The 18,337-nt window shown below is 39.9% G+C and overlaps 1 protein-coding gene and 1 pseudogene across 2 annotated transcripts; one reads left to right on the top strand and one right to left on the bottom strand.

Moving 5' to 3' along the window:
- Positions 1–752: 752 nt before the first annotated feature.
- arhgap1 (Rho GTPase activating protein 1) lies at positions 753–12,759 on the bottom strand. The gene is made up of 13 exons (XM_088408798.1): positions 12,650–12,759; positions 9,866–10,051; positions 6,784–6,882; positions 6,605–6,692; positions 5,246–5,377; positions 5,072–5,158; positions 4,892–4,990; positions 4,698–4,805; positions 4,544–4,620; positions 4,387–4,464; positions 4,108–4,236; positions 3,923–4,026; positions 753–2,362 (listed from the first exon to the last, which is right to left on the bottom strand). The coding sequence occupies exons 2-13, from the start codon at positions 9,987–9,989 to the stop codon at positions 2,195–2,197; spliced, it is 1,293 nt and encodes a 430-aa protein (XP_088264924.1). The 5' UTR covers positions 9,990–10,051; positions 12,650–12,759; the 3' UTR covers positions 753–2,194.
- LOC148427490 (uncharacterized) lies at positions 10,174–18,337 on the top strand (annotated as a pseudogene). Its single transcript, XR_015864926.1, has 4 exons — positions 10,174–10,191; positions 15,331–16,484; positions 17,672–17,794; positions 18,237–18,337. The product of XR_015864926.1 is annotated as an uncharacterized LOC148427490 (transcript).

Raw genomic sequence — 18,337 nt, 5'->3', positions numbered from 1 at the left:
TAGCTAATCGTCTCGGTAGGTGGTGAGACAAACTGCAGGGACAACGCGAGCTCGAATAGTTTTCTCCTTGCCTTTCATAAAGCTAAGGAGGTTGTTTATGTTGTCACTTTACAGTTGACGGCGAATTTACCTCTGACTTCCTTGGACTAATTAAACTGGGTCCTGAACGAACTGCTCAAACCCTAACTGATGTTCTTATGAAAGAGGACAAAGGCTGGCTGTTTGCACACACGGATGGTGTGCTGCTAATGCGGGAGTGACACTGAGAATAACATTAAGGAAGACTTTTTGAAGGAAAAAGACGCGGACCCAATGCTGTTTTTATGGAAGAAAGGATGCCCAACAAATACTATGTCCTGGTACTCTTAACTCACCAAAAAAAAAACAAAAACATGTACATCGCTGCCTATAAGCCCACAATGTTGCACAAATACCCGCCCTTGACCTCAAAAAACTATTTTACTATGTCAATTATGTTTTTATGAAAGTACAATATTGGAGAGGCACTGTATTTTCTCATTAAAAAAAGGCAATTTCCCATATTTTTGGTGTCGTTTTTAGAAACTGACATTTTATACATGGTTGCTTAAAAAGTTACAATATTAGTTATTATTATAAACGTTTTATTTTGGGGGGCAGGGATACGACTTCGTGAACGCTGTCACGCTGTGATTATGGACAAAATACACACCCTTTTATTGTTGAAAATGGCAAAATATTCCTCGAAATGTCAATAATCACCAAACCACATATTTCATCAGGTTTATTTATTCCGCCACAATATTACATCATTTCATCATCATACACATCCAGAAGTAAATATCAAAAAGATGAAAACTTATATTCAGAAAATAAACTGGAATATATCAGCGAGGAAACCGAATGGAGAGAAAAGATACTACTGTCACCAGGACAATCCTAATTACAGTACAAAGATCACTCGGTCATACACAGATGCGATTGGACAGCAAGTGTGCAACTTCAATGGCACTTGTTTGAGGTCTTGACTCACCGGAAACCCGTTTGAGGTTCACTCACAGGGAACCTGTTGTTTGAATGTTGATATGGCGTTTTTTGTGATGATTAAATGCATTAAGACACACCATACATATATGTATATACGTATTTAGATTACGGCACAGACAGTAGCACTCTATTACAAATAATACAGTATACAGCATTGCAACGATTACACTCAACATTACTCCATCGGTAATGTAAAACATGAAATTTAACAGCGTCTCAAGGTTATATTGGTCAGATTAGTGTTTAACAAGATTTTATAAAATGAATTTGAAGTTTTATAGTGTTTTAAGTCAAGGAAGCGCGTTTACTATACTATTGAATGGAAAAAGCTTTTGACAGATTTCACCTTGAAAAATTGTGCAGACTAAGGCAGACTTCCAATTAAGCAGCCTCGCCTATTTATATAGGTTTTCTTTTTCAGGCTTTTGATCCCTGAGGAACAAAGACACCATCAGATCTCCATTAACGGCACACACTTAACCAAACAAAAGGCCATCGGAGGTACAAGCAATCCACACCAAGCACAGAACCCGATTCAATTGCGCGGTTCAGAGAGGAGAGCAGACGTGCATGACACGGACATTTGGGGGTTAATACAACACCACAGCGAATCTTTTGCTTTTTTTTTTTTTTTTTTTTCTCTCTTTCTCAAATACAGCGAGATTGTCCACAACATTTGGTACCATTATTTAAAACGAACCCGAGGGTTTTCACACAACCCGCTTATTACTTCATGGGGATTTTTTTTTTTTTGTCTGACTAATTTTTATTTGCATGGCAGAAACAGCAGAGACCAACAACAGCAACACATTTGAAACAACATTTTCAAATTTCAATTCCACTTGACAATTGTACGCATGGAGTTGTAGCTGGAATGTCACTTTCACAGAAATCTATCTGCAAATGTGTTGTTGACTTTTGCGTGGTTTTTCTCGAACGGAGATCTCAGTGAACACGTTTCATTTAAGGTTGAGCATTAATCACAACTAATCAGAATCCGGGTGTCTAAACACACAATTCCAATCCTCCGGAAGTTGCTTTTTATTTGTTTATTTCTTCTTTTCAATACGTGTATTAGAACAAGGCTGTGTTGGTCCACGTGCTACTTGATGGCCCACTCACTATTAATGATGAGCAGCCTTCGGTGGCAGACGACGGGGGACCTCATTTAGGCAAAGACCAGCTGCTGATGTTCCAACAGGCATCGGGTGAAGTTGTTGATTGGGCCAATGGCGCTGAGTGACATGGCGTTGTCCCGCCCCCAGAGGAGATTGGGTCCAAATACGACAGCCAGGTTGCTGTTGGTCATCTTATTCACGTCACTATTTGCTGTTACCTGTTACGGCACACGGCAGCACAACATCAGGCTAGTCACCTATCACGATGGAAGCTCTGAAGATTACATGTGGATTCAAGAATGTTATTTTTGAGGGAATCGGACAAAAAAAGGCAAAAAGGCTACATCGCTTAAAAATCCAATCTTAGGCCAACTATGTTACCTCAGGCTTACAGGTTATGGCTTTGCCAAAAATAAGCTGCTAAATGGCCGATATTTGCATGTAATTTAACCTTTTTATTTTCATGTACCCTATCCATTTACAGCTGTTGTATACATGGACTAGTTGCACCTAAATCTATACCACGACATTGTATGCTTAATTTTTGACCCCGAGAGTTGTTGATAAGGTCCAATCTGCAGATCTGTCGTTCAAAACACAGCAAATTTCAAAGCAGCAAAAACAATGGCATATGGAATAATTTAGACCAGCGGTTCTCAAATGGGGATACGAGTACCCCTCAGGGAATGTGAGGGTTTGGCAGATTATCTGTAAATTTCATGCTTTTTCATAAATCAGGAGCAAAATACAGCAAATTGATTGGAACGTGAATCATCTTATTGCTACTACTTAGTGTTGTTTCGTACGGCTGCACATTGTCATTAGGTGACGTAATTTTCTGGCTCGAGGATAGGGTTTCCTCTTAAAAGGAATTTGACATCCCTGGGTTAGAAGGTAATTACCGTATTTTTCGGACTATAAACTGTGACTTTGTCCTCATGATTTGAGCCCTGCGGCTTATAGTCCAGTGCGGCTTATCTGTTGTTGTTGTTGTTGTTTTTTTTATGCTAGCCACCAGCGAGCAAATGTGTGTATCTGTTCGAGGTTTCAATTTATGGAACGCCTGTGAAATAGAACTGAAAAGATGTCAATCAATGACTGTGCTCAAAAAGAGTTTTAAAAATATATTCTTAAAAAATATATGTCTAAATTGAAGAAGAGAATGTATACAATTTGGGGTAAATTTGTGACGTGTAATTTGTTTTATATACAGTATATATGATTGTATTTATGTATTTATGAATGTATGTATGAGTAATGTGCAATGTGTTTTTATGTTCACTAAGATAATATATCAAACAAAGGGAGACAAAAAGATGCTATTGAAGTATTGATTACAATTTTGAACTGCTATTTAAGTAAAAGTATTTTGTTTGTGTTGAAAATATCCAGCCATCCATTTTCTATAAATATGTTGGGACTAAACATGCAGGCATGTTAGTCTGTTAAAGAGAGGAGGTTGCTGTTGGCAGACAATTTTAAAAAAAAAAACAACAACAAAAAAAAAAAATGTATAAACTTCCATGTACCCCCTTTTTGCGTCAATATCTCATGTTATTACCTGCAGCTTATAATCCAGTGCAGTTTAGTAAAAACATTTTTTGCTCATATTTTGCTGCCGCGGCTTATATACCCGTGCGGCTTATGGTCCGAAAAATACTGTAAATTCAAATGAATTTGGACAGGGGCTACATCATTGAAAAAAAGGTTGAGAACCACTGGTTTAGAGAGGCTCAAATAAAGTTTACTTTGCTGGAAATGAAGGAAAGCGAGTGTACCTGTGCCAAAAAGGTGATTAGGTATCTGAGTGTGGCGTAGTTCTCCTCTGGCAGTGACTCCACCAGTGTCTTCATTACGGTCACCTGACTGTCACTTGGCACAGCTTGATGTAAACAAGCACCGCAGTTTAGTGACAACTCACACACCTACCGCTGACATTTCCAATAGCGCGCGGACAACCCACAGGCAAAATTGACAATGTCATTGTAGAGCTGGTAGGTCAGCAGCGGCTCGGGCAGTTCCCTCAAGAACGTCTTCAAAATCACGGCCGCCAAATGGACGTCTTCCATCTCTCGGAAGTTCACCGCTTCGCCTGCAACAAAGGCGAACGCATTCAAATGTGGTATGAAATCTGTTTTGATTGGATTTTCTGTTGTGCTGTTGGTCTTTGGGTCAATTTAAATCAAGTCTGAAGTGAACGGAAAAACCATTGCGCGCTCCACCGGAATCAACCCTGTCCTACCTGAGTTATATCTAAGTTGAACTTCCTTCACCAAAGTCACATTGGCGGAACGTCGGAAAATTCCCTCCATCTCCAGACCTGAAAAGGATGCGAGTAAGATCCCCCGCTCCAAAAAAAGTTTCAAGTTGCCGCTTTGTTCCGGTCACGTTCAAGTCACCTTGCTCTGACAGGAAGCTGATAGTGTCTCTCATAACCACAGGAACAGGATCTTCATTTGGACTCCTCTTCCTCAACCTGGCAGGCGCACAAACACAGTAATGCCTCGGACGCTTTCAAGTGGTGTTTGCCATGAAATAATAGAGGCGACTTGCATTTCAAGGGGCACCCCAAAGACCTGGTTGGGGAGAGGGGGGCTGCGAGGAGGGGACGTAGGAGGCTGGGAGCTTGGCTTCAAGGAGGCTCTTAACTTGTTGTCATATCTGCACACAAACACACACGACAACAAGATGTTAAGGTGATTTGTGGTCAATTAGCATATCGCACCAATCATGCGACCGATTCTTACTCTTTGACCCGGGCTGGAATGATGAGCTGCTCACACTTGACCACGTCCTCCAGCTCACTCAGATAGCTTACGTAGTTGAGTTTCCTCCCAAACTTTATACTACAAGAAAATCGTGGGACCCAGAAAAAAAGGATAATCCCGCACACAACAAATCTCTACCTGTCGCTGCTACCAAAGTACCTGATGATGGGTTTGAAGAGGATCAGCAGGGTCTTGATGAACATGGTGGGATGGACAATATACAAGGCTTTGATATTCTTCTTATACCTGGCATACGAAAACAAGAAAGCCCGCTAAAAGTAACCCGCAAATCAAGTGTGACTCAGGCAAAGTCAGAAACAAACGCAAACTCACTTTCGGTCAAATTCCCTGTAAGCGTCTCGCAGCCAGCTGAGTGACGGCTTATTCTCACTGGTCAGCCCGTGGTGGAAGTAGATCAGGGTGTAGTCGCTTTCCACATACTGGTCCAAGGTTCCTTTCAGGTACCTAAAAGACAAAGCCAAAAACATCAACGCTAATAGAAACATTTAAATGATAGCCTAAACTGCTCCCTTGCGTTAAGTCATTCGCCGCCACCATTATCGTTAGCGAGCGCAAATATTGTATTAGTTGAAATGTTTTCTTCTAATTCTTTTCAGCTAAGTTAAGCAACTTTGTAGTCGCTAGCTACAGACAACATTAGCACTACTCGCCATTTTTAGGTCACGGTATCTTATGTTCGAAGTTAAGATTTTACGTTAGCAGACAGCTTTAAACCAGTTCCCATTTTTGTGACAGTCACTCCACAAAAGCCATTGACAACAATTGTGGTCATCTTTAGCAGCTCTTGAAGACAGCTTGTGTCAAATGAAGACATTTTAGGTGCCTTTTCATCACCTTATCGTGTTTTGGGTTTCGTTGAGTTTTGGCTGTATCTTTCTGGAATCTTGCGCCTCAAAACGGAAATCTTTTATTGCCGTTGACGGCCATAGACATCTAGGATCCAGTGAACAAGTTGACTCATTCCCTGCCATTGGGCACTATTACCATCAAAAATGAATTTGAACTAGGGGAGTTCAAATCAAAACAAGCAACCAGTCAATCTCTATTTTGATCACCACAACCTGAAAGACATTCGATGTTGTTTAAATTAGGAGTGTGCAAAGGGCCACTTTTAGATTCTTCACTTTAAATTTATTTCCAGTAACATGATAAAACCAATCCATCAGTGTATATACATATATATATTTCTTCAAACATCTAAGAGATGAAGCAAAAACTCAAGGATCTCGTAGGATTTTGACTGTAGTGACCCTATGTCCCAGTAGAAAATATGAAGTTACATTAAGCATTATTGCCAGAGAAAAATCAGGGCTTCCTGCAGGATTAACTCGGGCTTTTAGAATTTGCAAAGGAATAACGCGCTTTGGATTTGCTTGACTAAAATGGCCGACTAATCTGCAAAATCCAAAAGGAAAGCGTTGCTCCTTTGGGCATCCTCAAGCTGGTTTCGGCCACCTGATTTTAATGCACATCATAACTTAATTAGAACTTTCGCATATGGCTGTGATCAGGCTGACCCTCCTGCTTCTAGATCGGACATTTCGTGTTTTACTCACAAATTGATACTATCGGTCACTAGCCACATTTGACTGTGATTCAGTCAGGTGTTAAAATAATTGTCGACTCATTTTGCAGCCCATGTGGCAAGCCCGATAGCTGGGAGCGACTCACATCAGTAGCTTGTGATGGTCCAGTTGGTGGTGGGGGGGCATCCTGCAGGCGTTAAACACAATCACTTTTCTGCCAAAGTTGTCATCGCCTACAAGATGACGAGAAAAAAAAAAGCGGTAAGAGAATGAGGTCGGCAAAAGACGGCCGCCAATCCGGAAGCGAGCCGATGGCCGACTGACCGGCGACTTCGATGATTTGATGCCGGGCGATGTCATAGAAGGGATGGTCCCATGGCAGGTGGGGGGAACTGGCATCAAAGGGCTGGGAGATGTCAGTCTCTGATAAACACATGCACACAATTTGCAAACCTTCAAATGTAGAAAAACTGATGACGAATTTTGCCTGAATTCTTAAAAGTGCTTTACATACAACTGCATTTTACCGATTCCATCAATACCAAGCAAATGTCATCAGGTGGCACTCTCACTCAGCAAACATCGCCGCTCTCCTCTTAATTGTCAGGCATCTTGTTTGTCCAGTTTTGACAGAACTATTCTTAGAAAATAAACAACCGTAACGTACAAACGCAGCTGCCATCAGCAGTCCTAATTCACTCCTCCCACGTTATGTGTCCTCAAAGATGAGTCATTTAACCAGTTTACAGAAACATCGCAGATCTAATTTTGGGCTGCTTGTCGAATACATTTGTCAAGCAATGTATGTCTGTCAACTCAAAAAACAAAGCAAACACTATATGTGATAGAATAAATGTATGTAGGTTATCCCATATTTGTTTTTTGCAACATGTATATTGGTAGACAAGGATGTTTTCTGTTGGAGTTGTTTGTGAAGAAGGTGCGAGGTGACAATAAGTCTCCAGCGGCTGTAGAAAGAAAGCAGACAACGCAACCCGACCAACTGACGAAATAGCATGTGGTCGCTCTTGATGTTCCTGGGAACGAAGATAGCAGCATGGACTCGTACTTACATTCCCCACTATCACAAACTGATTGCTTACGTTGTTGCCATATGTCCCCCAACCCTTGAGGGCACCAATGTCTTTATAACTAGGGCCGAAATAATTAAACCGGAAGGAGATCTGTCCGCTCTCCTTGCAAGTAAAAGTTCCTTTTCTCCTTCTTGTTTATTAAACCTTCTAGGTTAACTGAACCTTGCAATATGGATCAGCGTTTTGTATTTCCATATTCGGCTCATACTTCATTAAGTTTACTTGGCACATACGGTTGACGAAGTGTGAAGAAAATCGGGTCAATCATGGCAAAAAATAATAAAGGTTTGGGTGCATTCAGAAGGGAATGTGCACCACGTAGTGTAAATAATCAATGTCACATGGACCATGCGCACTGCCGAAGACGCCCAGTAAGTTAATTTGACCTCGTCTCATTTATGTGCAGCTTCTTTTCATTGATACAATGATGTTTATAGAACAGCATGCGGAGGGCTGCGTCTGTTAATTGTGAGTTGTTTGTTACTATGGCGACAAGTGAAGCATATGCTAACTGGTATGTTTATAACACTTATTGCTCAGAATATTGGAAGAAAAACAAACCACATGTGAAATAGCTCAAACAAGTAGAAAACGGAACAAAAATAGTTGGGACGTGTTCGGCAACATGTCAATGGGAGCTGCACAATTGTCCCACACTGCTTCTGGATGACGCTTCTCATCTCAGCAATTCCCTCATAAATGACGAGGGATAAGCGCCCCGATGCTCATTGGGAGCACGTTATCGATATGCGACATATGTTTAAGTGTTGACGGGTATCATCAGCTTGCCGTTTCAAGCTGCCTTGTGTGATCAATGCAGGAGCCGCGAATGCTCGTTTTTGACAAAATGTGACTTGTGTGATATAGGTCACTCTGTGAACACCATCTGACATGCACAAAGCGACTCACCGTGTTCTCGCTGACCGTGGTCAGAGGCCTGCTCAGGGAGTTTGTGTGAAAGCTGAATGAGAATATGAATGTAAACACATTCAAATTTAGAGGTCACATTTGCCTCACCTATCCATTTTTTTGACATTCAAAATTTGTATTCTTTTTGCTTGAGTAAACTAAAAGATAAAAAAAAAACAAAAAAAATAAGCAAAACGATTTCTGCTTGGTAATAAATGACCAACCTTGGTACATTTTTGATGATCAACATTATTTTTCACTTAAATTTCAACTGTCAGCATGCATTACATTACAATGTGATCCGTGGAAAAAGTAACTGTGTCAAGCATTAAATTGTGCAAAGTCAGTCATGTCTATCAATCCGGCTTATTTGGAGCACTCGAGCGCAACTAGCTGGCAGCCGATTCCTGCTAGACGCGGCTTTAATGGAGTCCGAGCCACCGGTAAACAATGGCGACAAGGTGCCATTGCCATATGGCAACGTTAGAGGAACAAAGTTGTTTGTTAGCGCCCTGAAGTAACAATTGAACGTTATCTCAGAACAGCGGTACGTTGTTTGTATAGTGAATCAGGAGCGACATTTTGTATGCAGCTACTGTATGGTGGTTTTTGAAATGCTCTATAAATTGAGTTGAGTTACAATTAAGGCTGGGCGATAATTCCACACCAGTATGTATGATAAGAGGTGGTCGATATCGATATGAAATATTTGATTGAAAGCGAACCCCGAACTGGGATTGTTCATGTTTATAGGCAGAGTTGAAGACAAATTTAACAAGGGCGTACACACATGTACTAAGAGAGGACATTTCAAGAACAAGACTCGAAAGAATAAGACTCGAATCTTGTCTGATTTGACTAAGAATGAGGAACTAAATCCAGGAAAATAGAACCTGCAATAGATATGATGATGAATGAAAATTCGTGTAATAGGGGTTGATTTATTTTGTTTTAAATAAATAAGACTGGTCTGGTCTGACTGAAACGGAAGAAAAATAACTTTGTAAACCTGTGATAGAACAGTTATGAAAATCAGGAACAGAATGAAGCCGCAATAAGCGAACCACGACGTGGCGAGGGAACACTGTATGTGGTCCATTACCCTGATCCAGCAAAGGTATTTGAAAACATATCTTCTTGCTTTGATCTCATTTAACTTTTGATGCCAACCCCTTTCATGTTTGATGGATACGGTTAATTAAAGGACTTGGCCGCACCGTTCCACCAATACGGCAACATAGAAAGGGGAGTCTGTGTGTTTTCATTTTGGAGCAACTATAACTAAAGATGAAAGCAGATACGAGAAAGTAAAACATTTACTAACGTCTTCCAGCTAGCTCGGGTTTCTATAAATACCATTTCAAGGTTCGAGAGCGTTGCATACATGACTATGCCCCACTAACCCGACTTGCTGAGGGTGGATTCATCTGTCGGCCACTGCTGGTCCTCCAAAGTGGCGAGCTTCAGGTGTCCCAGCTGGGCCGTCGCCGGGTCCTCGCTCAAATCCACAAGCAGCTCTGAAGACATTGCACACTACAGGATGCCGCAGCACGCAAGCGCTTAAACACACGCTAATAGCACATGGAGTCCTGGAAGAGACAAGTGTTGCCGATAAGAATCATATAGTGCACTTCTGACAGCTCCACTTTTCATTTATCCTGCTTTTATGTTTATTTTATGCAAATGGAGTTATGTGTGTCCACTGGAGTACATGGCGGCACTCCAGGGGGTACGTGAAATTTTAACAGGGTATCCGGATGATCAGCAAATCTAATCAAATAATGAAGAGATGCGAATTAAAAAATATTTTAGACAATTTAATTCAACAATTAATTTACAAAATAATCAACAAATTAATTGATGAATAAAATCATTGTTAGCTGCAGCCCTAGAGTGAACCTTAATAGCACAAATGTTTGGCCGAATTTTGAGTAGTTGTCATAGTTAAAGTTTGAAAGACTACAAGCCAAAGAGATTAGTTAATCAACAACTCTGCTTGAAGATGAACAAAATATCTTTCACATGAATTCATGGTTCATTTGCCTTTATGTTAGCATTAGCCTTAACCGATAAGACCAAAAACCTTATGTATTGTATAATACATCTGATATTAGTTTGGTACTATAATGTGTGGCTTGTGTGGGGAAAGAACCTAAAGAAAAGAATAAAAGTGTATTGAATTGTAATCACAATATTGAGGTGAAAATCATTGTAATTAGAATATTTTTCAAAATTGTTGAGCCCTAATATTAATCGTCTGTTATGATCTTCGTAAACCTTTGCATGCAGCACCTCTACTGGATCAAATTAGAATCATCAATTGTGCAGGTGACATGACCAATGTGAGGATTTTGTCACAAGTTCAAACCACTCGCTGTCAACATACGCGCACGCTCATCTCCCAACCCCCATTATCAAACACTAATGCAGACAATGTGTGGCATAATGCTGCTCGACAGAACGCTGCTTTAAATAAATGCTGTTACTAACCAGCGGGCAAAGGCGATGTCACTGCTGCTGACCAACCATATACAAGCAGATCCGTGTGGTTGGACAAACACACAATCATGCACACACACCCCTAAAGCCAAAGACACAGCTCGTCAGAGATTACGCCTGTTATAGCACCGACAAATGCAATGGAGGACAATTGTATTTTTTAAATTCTGTTGAGCAGGTTCTTGTTGGTTTAGCTTTGAGCCTTCTTGGAATTTATCCATATCTATTTAAAAACACAATTTAAAGCAGCAGCAAACAAGTGACTGCATTCCTTGCGGAATCGTGTAAAAAAAAAAAAAAGGACGGATGGTCCCTTGAAATGCCTCTAAGATCCTCCAAAACAAATCATGAAAAGAGTAATTGACCTAATCTACAAGCCAATTACTCTTTTCACCAATAATCTTAAAAAAAAAAAATCACAATAATTTTGACCCGTTGACATCTCTGATTTTTTTTTTTTTAAGAAATTGTAAAGTTACATCCTTTTACTCTAATTTGGAGGAGGTCTCCAATAGGTGGTAACACACCTTTGAGGCATAAAAGGCATAAAAATCAATTGGCTATTATTTTTGTATGGATTTGGAGGATTCTAGTTCGCCTCTGTGCGCACTGCAATTGGCTGGCAACCAGTTGAGAGTATCCTCCGCCTACTGCCCGAAGTCAGCTGGGATAGACACCAGCAAGCTTGCGACCCTTGTGAGGAAACTGGATGGATGGATGGATGGATGGATGGATGGATGGAGGAATCCACAGATGCCAGTTGCTCAGTACCTATTCCGTAGTCATACTCTTTATTATTTTTACCTAAAAATATATGAGTGAATCCTCAGCACGCCGACTTCATTGCAGTCAACGAGTGCATTTATGATGAATTAAAGACATCCATTCACCTTCTTTGCTTCTCCGCATTTCGAATGCAAATGAGCTAAAGCCAATCCCCGCAACCACACACTAAACACGTTCTCTTTGTGCTCGACATGAATGTTAGACGATGACTCAAATTTGTCTTTAAAAGTGAAATTGACTGTGAATAGTTGTGCCCTGCTTTTTTTTTTTTTATTACTGATGACCGATCTCGGGGTAGGTAACACGTCTTTCACCCAAAGTCAGCAAGGATAGGCTGCATCCCACCTGCTACTCAACAAAAACAAATTAAACGGACGGCTTGATTGATTGACGGAGAGTCACGGGTCAACATCCTGTGCAAACACTGCATCCTGGTACGTCACATTTGAGCAAAATAAATAAAGAAATAATTAAATAAAAAAATCCCCAAATCGCAAACTTGTCGTGTCATGATTCCGGAGTCAATTAAACGGGTGTTACACAAGCGCAGAATTGAAATGACGCTGAGGTCCACTTGCAGTGCAGAGGCTAACGAAGCTAACTTAAGCAGCCGTAGCTTGTAAACACAAGCGCAGCTATCATCCTCAAGACGTCACGACCACTGGTTCAAATACCAAGCACATTCAAAAAACAGTTTAACAGTTTACGTTCTTCTTTAGTACAGTATTTTTTCCTAAGATTTTACAAATATTGCTGCCAAAAACCTTGTATGACCGTCGCATGTAACCATAACAAAGCGCGCTAGCAACAGTGCGACGAACAGACCGCGACTTCGTCACGTGTATTTTCAATATTTACTTAAAGAATAATAATCGTAATGATAATGCAGTTTAATTATTCACCTGGAGAGCTTTGTGATGATTTATCTCGCAGAACTAAGAAAATACACAAACAGCGTTGAACTTTTTCCGCTTTTACACTTTCAAAATAAACATCCACTCACGTTTTCCGCTCCCTCCCACTGGACATTTCAAGATAAAAGGAAACATTTCCTGCGACTCCGTGAGGTCTGACTTGGGAATTACACGTTTTTCGTACTACACAAGCCTTATAGACAAGTGCGACAAACGTGTGGGGAAGAAAACGTTTTTTTTTGTATGTTTTAAGAAACGAATTAGCTCCGTTTTATAGGTGTGCATACGAATGCGTGCAAAATAGCCCCGCTCTCTCTCTCTCTCTCTCTCTCTCTCTTTCTCTGTGTGTCTCTCGCTCTCTTTCGCACACACACGCACGCACGCCCACACCAAGCACACAAGCGCACGCAAACACTCTTAAAATTTGAAGGATTTTAAAATTTGCAACGAAATAAATATACTACGGATATAAAATTCGTGGCAATGAAATATAGGGTGCCTTATGTAAAGCAAGTCATGCTGAAATAAATGAATTGCTCCAATGTTTCAAGAAACTGGTGACCTACGTTTTTGCACATTTACAGCAACATTTGTCAAGTTCGGGATAAATTCAATCGCTAAATCCAAATATTAAATGTTATGTATACATGGTCAATCAAATGTAAAATTTCTATTTAATTTTCAATATAAATCTTAAGTGAAAACGTAAACTGTAATGTTAACTCTATATGTTAAATACAATGGTACATATAACCCTGAAATATAAGTGTAATTAAAAACATTTTATAGTGAAAATAAATATATGGCTAATAGTTAATGCAAATTCCCAATTTCTGTTAAAAATGAATCACCGTAGTTAAAGCTTGAGGAGGTTATAGCGTGTTGGGATTTTTCTGGACTCTCGTACATGTGTTACATGGATAATAATGACTTGAAATAACCACAAAGTTTGCAGAAAATATTTGATGAGTTCTTTTTTATGACCCAAGGTGTAAATCTAATCAATAGCACTAGTGGTACCGCTAATAATTCGGATGAATATACTAACTGATGAATGCTGATTTGAAATAATGTGTATTTGTCAGACTTTTCTTTAACTTTTCTGTGTCTTGTCTGGACATTGTAGTCCCGGATAGAAATTGAATTGCTATGTGACATCAATGGGGTTTTATCCTAGGAATTTTGCATTTGGAATTTCAACATAGGACGTCGGCGAAAAAAAAAAATCTGACATGAAGAAAGAAGAGGGAGGTCACATGAGCGTTATTTCCAAATTTTCTACACCGCCGGGATCCCGCTTATGCTGCAATTTTTTTGGTATTGATGAGCTGAGATTGTGGTGACTAGTAGCTCTTTAAAAAGAAGTGAAAAGAGCTGCCTTTAGAACAGAAGCTTGGAAGCAACAATCTACATTGTGTCTCACTAAGGTAATACACTTGATCATTTTTTCCCCTATTGTTTTAGCTAATCAATGCAGACTGCATGCTATACATCATTTTTTTCACAGGTCTGTTTTTTAAGTGGGACAGAGTAAGTCTTATCTGTGCTTTGAATAACTTGGATGCACTTGAATGAAAGAAGCTTCAACATTGGCATGAATCCACAACTACTGTAGAGATAGGCATCTTTGGTAGAAATTAAAACATAGTTGTGAGAGATCTGTTTAGCATAATGCTGACTAAAAAAAAAGCAGATTTAATGCAAGTACAGATAGAGTGCTGAAAGAGTACAGCAAAAAATGCAAAGACAAGAGGTGCTCTTCATTCAACATTCTGAATAAGACTTGCGTTGGTATTATTTGCTGGGCCTTTGTTTTTGTTTTTTCGTCTATGAAATAATTGGTTGTTCGTTTAAATATTAAAACAATGGCTTTCGGCTTAAAATAAATATATAGCAATAAATTTCATTTGAATTATTTTGCATTTTTGTATTTCTGCATATGACAAAACAAAATAACTCCCTTTTACTACACTAATAAATCATACATATGCCTTGATGCAATTTCTTTATCGGGACTCTTTCAGGTTTTCGATTAAACAAATGCATCGCTTCTATTTGCACAACACTGTAAACTTATAAATTGACTGTCATCACATGGCTCATCAGTCTTTTTTTTTTTTTTTTTTTGCACCATCAGGTTTTTTACCCGAGGTTGTGAAAAGGCTTCTTCCTCTTCTTATCAGTGCGTGCCTTGCTTTTAGTGTCAAAACTGCAACACAACATTGCACAATGTGGCCATACTTCTGCTTCATTATCCAGAATTTGAGACCAATGGTTGGATGATGGTTGACAAAACAAACTAGTAAGAAAAAAAGAGACCAAAACAAATGCACGCATCAGCAAAGGAAACCACAAAAAATAATAAGACATGGAAAGGCAAACAACATTAGTGACTGTATTTTGCTGCATTTAACCCTTGTATGGTGTTCGGGTCTGTGGGACCCGTTTTCATTTTTTATTAAAAGAAAAATGATACAATGAATTAATTTTTCAAACTGAAACTCACTGGCTTTGGCTCATTTTCTGTGAAGATCATATATCAGAATACAAAATTAATGACCACCCACCCTACACATTTCTATTACATATAAGATGTTTGGGTCCACTGGACACGGGGTTAAAAGAAGTGTGGAAATTAATGTTAATTATAGCTTTGCCGGTGTTAATAGCCAGTGTGGTTTCTTATCACAAATGATCAAGATGGCCAAAAGGTATTCTGTGCAGAGGGCCATGGCATTGATTTTGGAAGAGAGAGAGAAGTTTTTGATGATGCAGAGGGACGGGATTCAGAAGAAGAGGTTTCAGAATTTGAGGATCACGTTTCTGAAAATTCAAAGTCTGACAGTGGCTCTGACGAAGATGATGCGATTGAGCATCAGCCAGTTCCAAAACGAAGAGGAGCCACAGGACCAAGCAGTCAGCAGCCAGCCCCAGGACCAGAACAAGCCAGCCAACATGGAGCAAGTGAGGAACGATGGATGTCAACAAATTCGGAAATTAAATGGTCTTCTCGCCCGCCCAAGAAAAGAGCCACCCCGCAGGGCTGCCAATGTGATAAGGATTCAACCAGGGCAGTTACTCACAAACAGGACATCAAGTCTTCTTCTGGGTTTTTCATCCCAGATTCAATCCAGAAAATTATTCTTGACTGCACTAATTTAGAAGGAAGACGTGTTTTTGGAGAGAGGTGGAAGGAAACGGACCAAACCCAATTACACGCTTACTTCGGAGTTCTCATCCTTACTGGAGTTTTCAGGTCCAAAGGAGAATGCGCAGAATCCCTGTGGGATGCAGAAACCAGCAGAGAAATATTCCTGGCAACAGTGTCTCTCGAAAACTTTCACAAAATTTCCAGGATTATCCGCTTTGATAACCGAAATGACGGACCAGCTCGATGGCAGGGAGACAAAGTAGCTGCCATCAGGAAAGTGTGGGACAAGTGGGTGCGCCGCCTCCTCCTGCTGTACAACCCTGGGCCAAATGTCACCGTTGAGGAACATCTGATGCCATTTAGGGGCCGCTGCCCCTTTCGTCAGTATATACCATCCAAACATTCAAAGTATGGTATAAAAATCTGGGCTGCCTGTGATGCCACTTCCTCATATGCCCGGAACTTACAAGTTTACACAGGAAAACCTGATGGAGGGGCCCCTGAGAAAAACCAAGGAATGGGAGTTGCCCTCGACATGTCTCAGGGACTCAGTGGACACAACATCACACGCGACAATTTTTTTTACCTCGCACAAACTGGGACAGGAGCTCCTGAAGAGGAAGCTGACCATGGTGGGAGCAATAAGGAAAAACAGGTCAGAGCTCCCACCTTGTATAGGCTTGATAGATAGATAGATAGATAGATAGATAGATACTTTATTCATCCCCGTAGGGAAATTCACATTACCAGCAGTATCCTCAAGTCGAGATATAAAATATGAGAAATAAAGTACACAAGATACACATAAGTCCAGTACAGAAGTATACTTAAGGTGCTTGTTAACAGTGTAAACAGAATAGTGTGAATCGTTGGAGTCTAGTGACTCGTGCTTGTGGCTAAAGGCCATGTGCTCAATGGGTTTGATGTGTTGACTGATATGTTTACTCAGTAAAGTCATTAGTTTTGAAAAAGCCTGCTTCACTTGTGAATTTGTTTCCACTCATATCTTGATTTTAATTGATTTTCTTTATGACGTTTTAAATAATAAGTTGGAAATGTGACAAAGGTAAAGTGCAAATATTAATCATATATATTGTTTATTCTGCTTGTAATTGGGATAGGGTAAACATATGTTCAGTATTTTAACAGAAAAGTGTTTGACGTAAGGTATTAAAAGCCATTTAATGCAACGGTCCATCAGACCCACAAACACTGGCTAGTAACAACAATATGAACAACACACAAGGGTTAAAATGGAAGTCAAATCAAATATTTTCCTTTTTTTTTTTTAAGGAATCTGTTCTTATCTACTTGAGTAGTACACTAGCACATTTGCTCTACTTGACATATTTTGTCATCAGGCACTGATTTTATTTATTTATTTTTTTTAAGTACGGTATTTCTCTGAGAACAAGTCGAGTTTTTTTTCCTCGTTTTCAATCTCCATATTAGAGGGTTCATAAAGTCAGGATTAGACTTATAATCATGTTTGGATAAAATTTGCTCAAGTTGATGTTAAAAAAGGGGGGAGGTGGTTGACTTAGCTGTTCTCTTCTACTTAAGTAGTACTTTAGTACTTTTGCAACCTCCTGTATGCATTTCATCATCAGGTGCCAAAACCTTTGCTGTTTTCTTCTTTTACATTTACAGTGCCAGGTTTGACTATGAAAGCAGCAGTGTGTGCCGTTCTCCTCTTACTTGCTTTATCTCAAGGTATGAGTGGTCAACGGCACGGTAGTGGCCATTAAATGCGCTGGCATCTACACAAGTCAAGTCATCAGCGTACTCCAAATTTTGGGGCCAGAAAAGCCTAACGTAATTCTGATGTTGTCACGCTCCTTTTGTGTTTGTTTTCCTAGTGAAAGCACTGAAGTGCAACTACTGTTTCTCAAAGGGCAGCGAGCTCTGTGAGCCGACGAGCATCCAGACCTGTTCCAGATCCGCTGATGCCTGTGCTGCAGTTATCCTTCAACAACCTCTAAGTAAGTTCAATTTTATAGGTACAAGTGGAAATATTGAATGCTGTCAGGAACTGTGTTTGAATCTTACTCTCACTGGACCAAAAAAGAAAAGGCCAAAGAAGCAAAACTGCTTTACGAGTGTTTCACATTTGCTAGTTCAAGCTCTGCTGCAAATGACAAAAAAAGTAATTGACACTCCCGCAGAGGTTTATAATTTTCCACAGGTATTAGATAAACACGCTTAAATGGTGGGAGGGTTACATTTTTTAAATATTTTTTCAAATCCTTTCATTAGGACATAATGCATACATTTCTACATCTTGTCGTTTATTTTTTTTGGGAGGGGGGGTCAATGCTCTAACAATCTACATCATTTGGATGCATATTCCTCTCTGTCTCTTTTTCTTTTGTTTCGATTGAATTGACCATTTTGTCACTGAGAACGTTGTTGAATTTCTTGCAGGCCAATCTTTCCGTCAGTGCACCAACATGGCTGTCTGTCAGGGCTACATCAAAACACCTGGCGCCTATGCCAATTGCTGCAGCACGGACCTCTGTAACTGA

Source organism: Hippichthys cyanospilos, chromosome 2 (genome assembly GCF_059441005.1).
Source record: "Hippichthys cyanospilos isolate Australia breed blue-spotted pipefish chromosome 2, RoL_Hcya_1.0, whole genome shotgun sequence".
Taxonomy (NCBI): domain Eukaryota; kingdom Metazoa; phylum Chordata; class Actinopteri; order Syngnathiformes; family Syngnathidae; genus Hippichthys; species Hippichthys cyanospilos.
The sequence above is the reverse complement of the archived record's forward strand: the minus strand, read 5'-3'. Positions and strand labels throughout refer to the sequence as shown.

Coding starts and splice junctions, on each gene's coding strand:
- arhgap1 (XM_088408798.1), bottom strand. CDS start 9,989: ATGTCTTCAGAGCTGCTTGTGGATTTGAGCGAGGACCCGGCGACGGCC. Junction 5,378..6,604: donor GACCATCACAAGCTACTGAT/GTGAGTCGCTCC, acceptor TTTGTCTTTTAG/GTACCTGAAAGGAACCTTGG. Junction 4,621..4,697: donor TTTGGGGTGCCCCTTGAAAT/GCAAGTCGCCTC, acceptor TGCGCCTGCCAG/GTTGAGGAAGAGGAGTCCAA.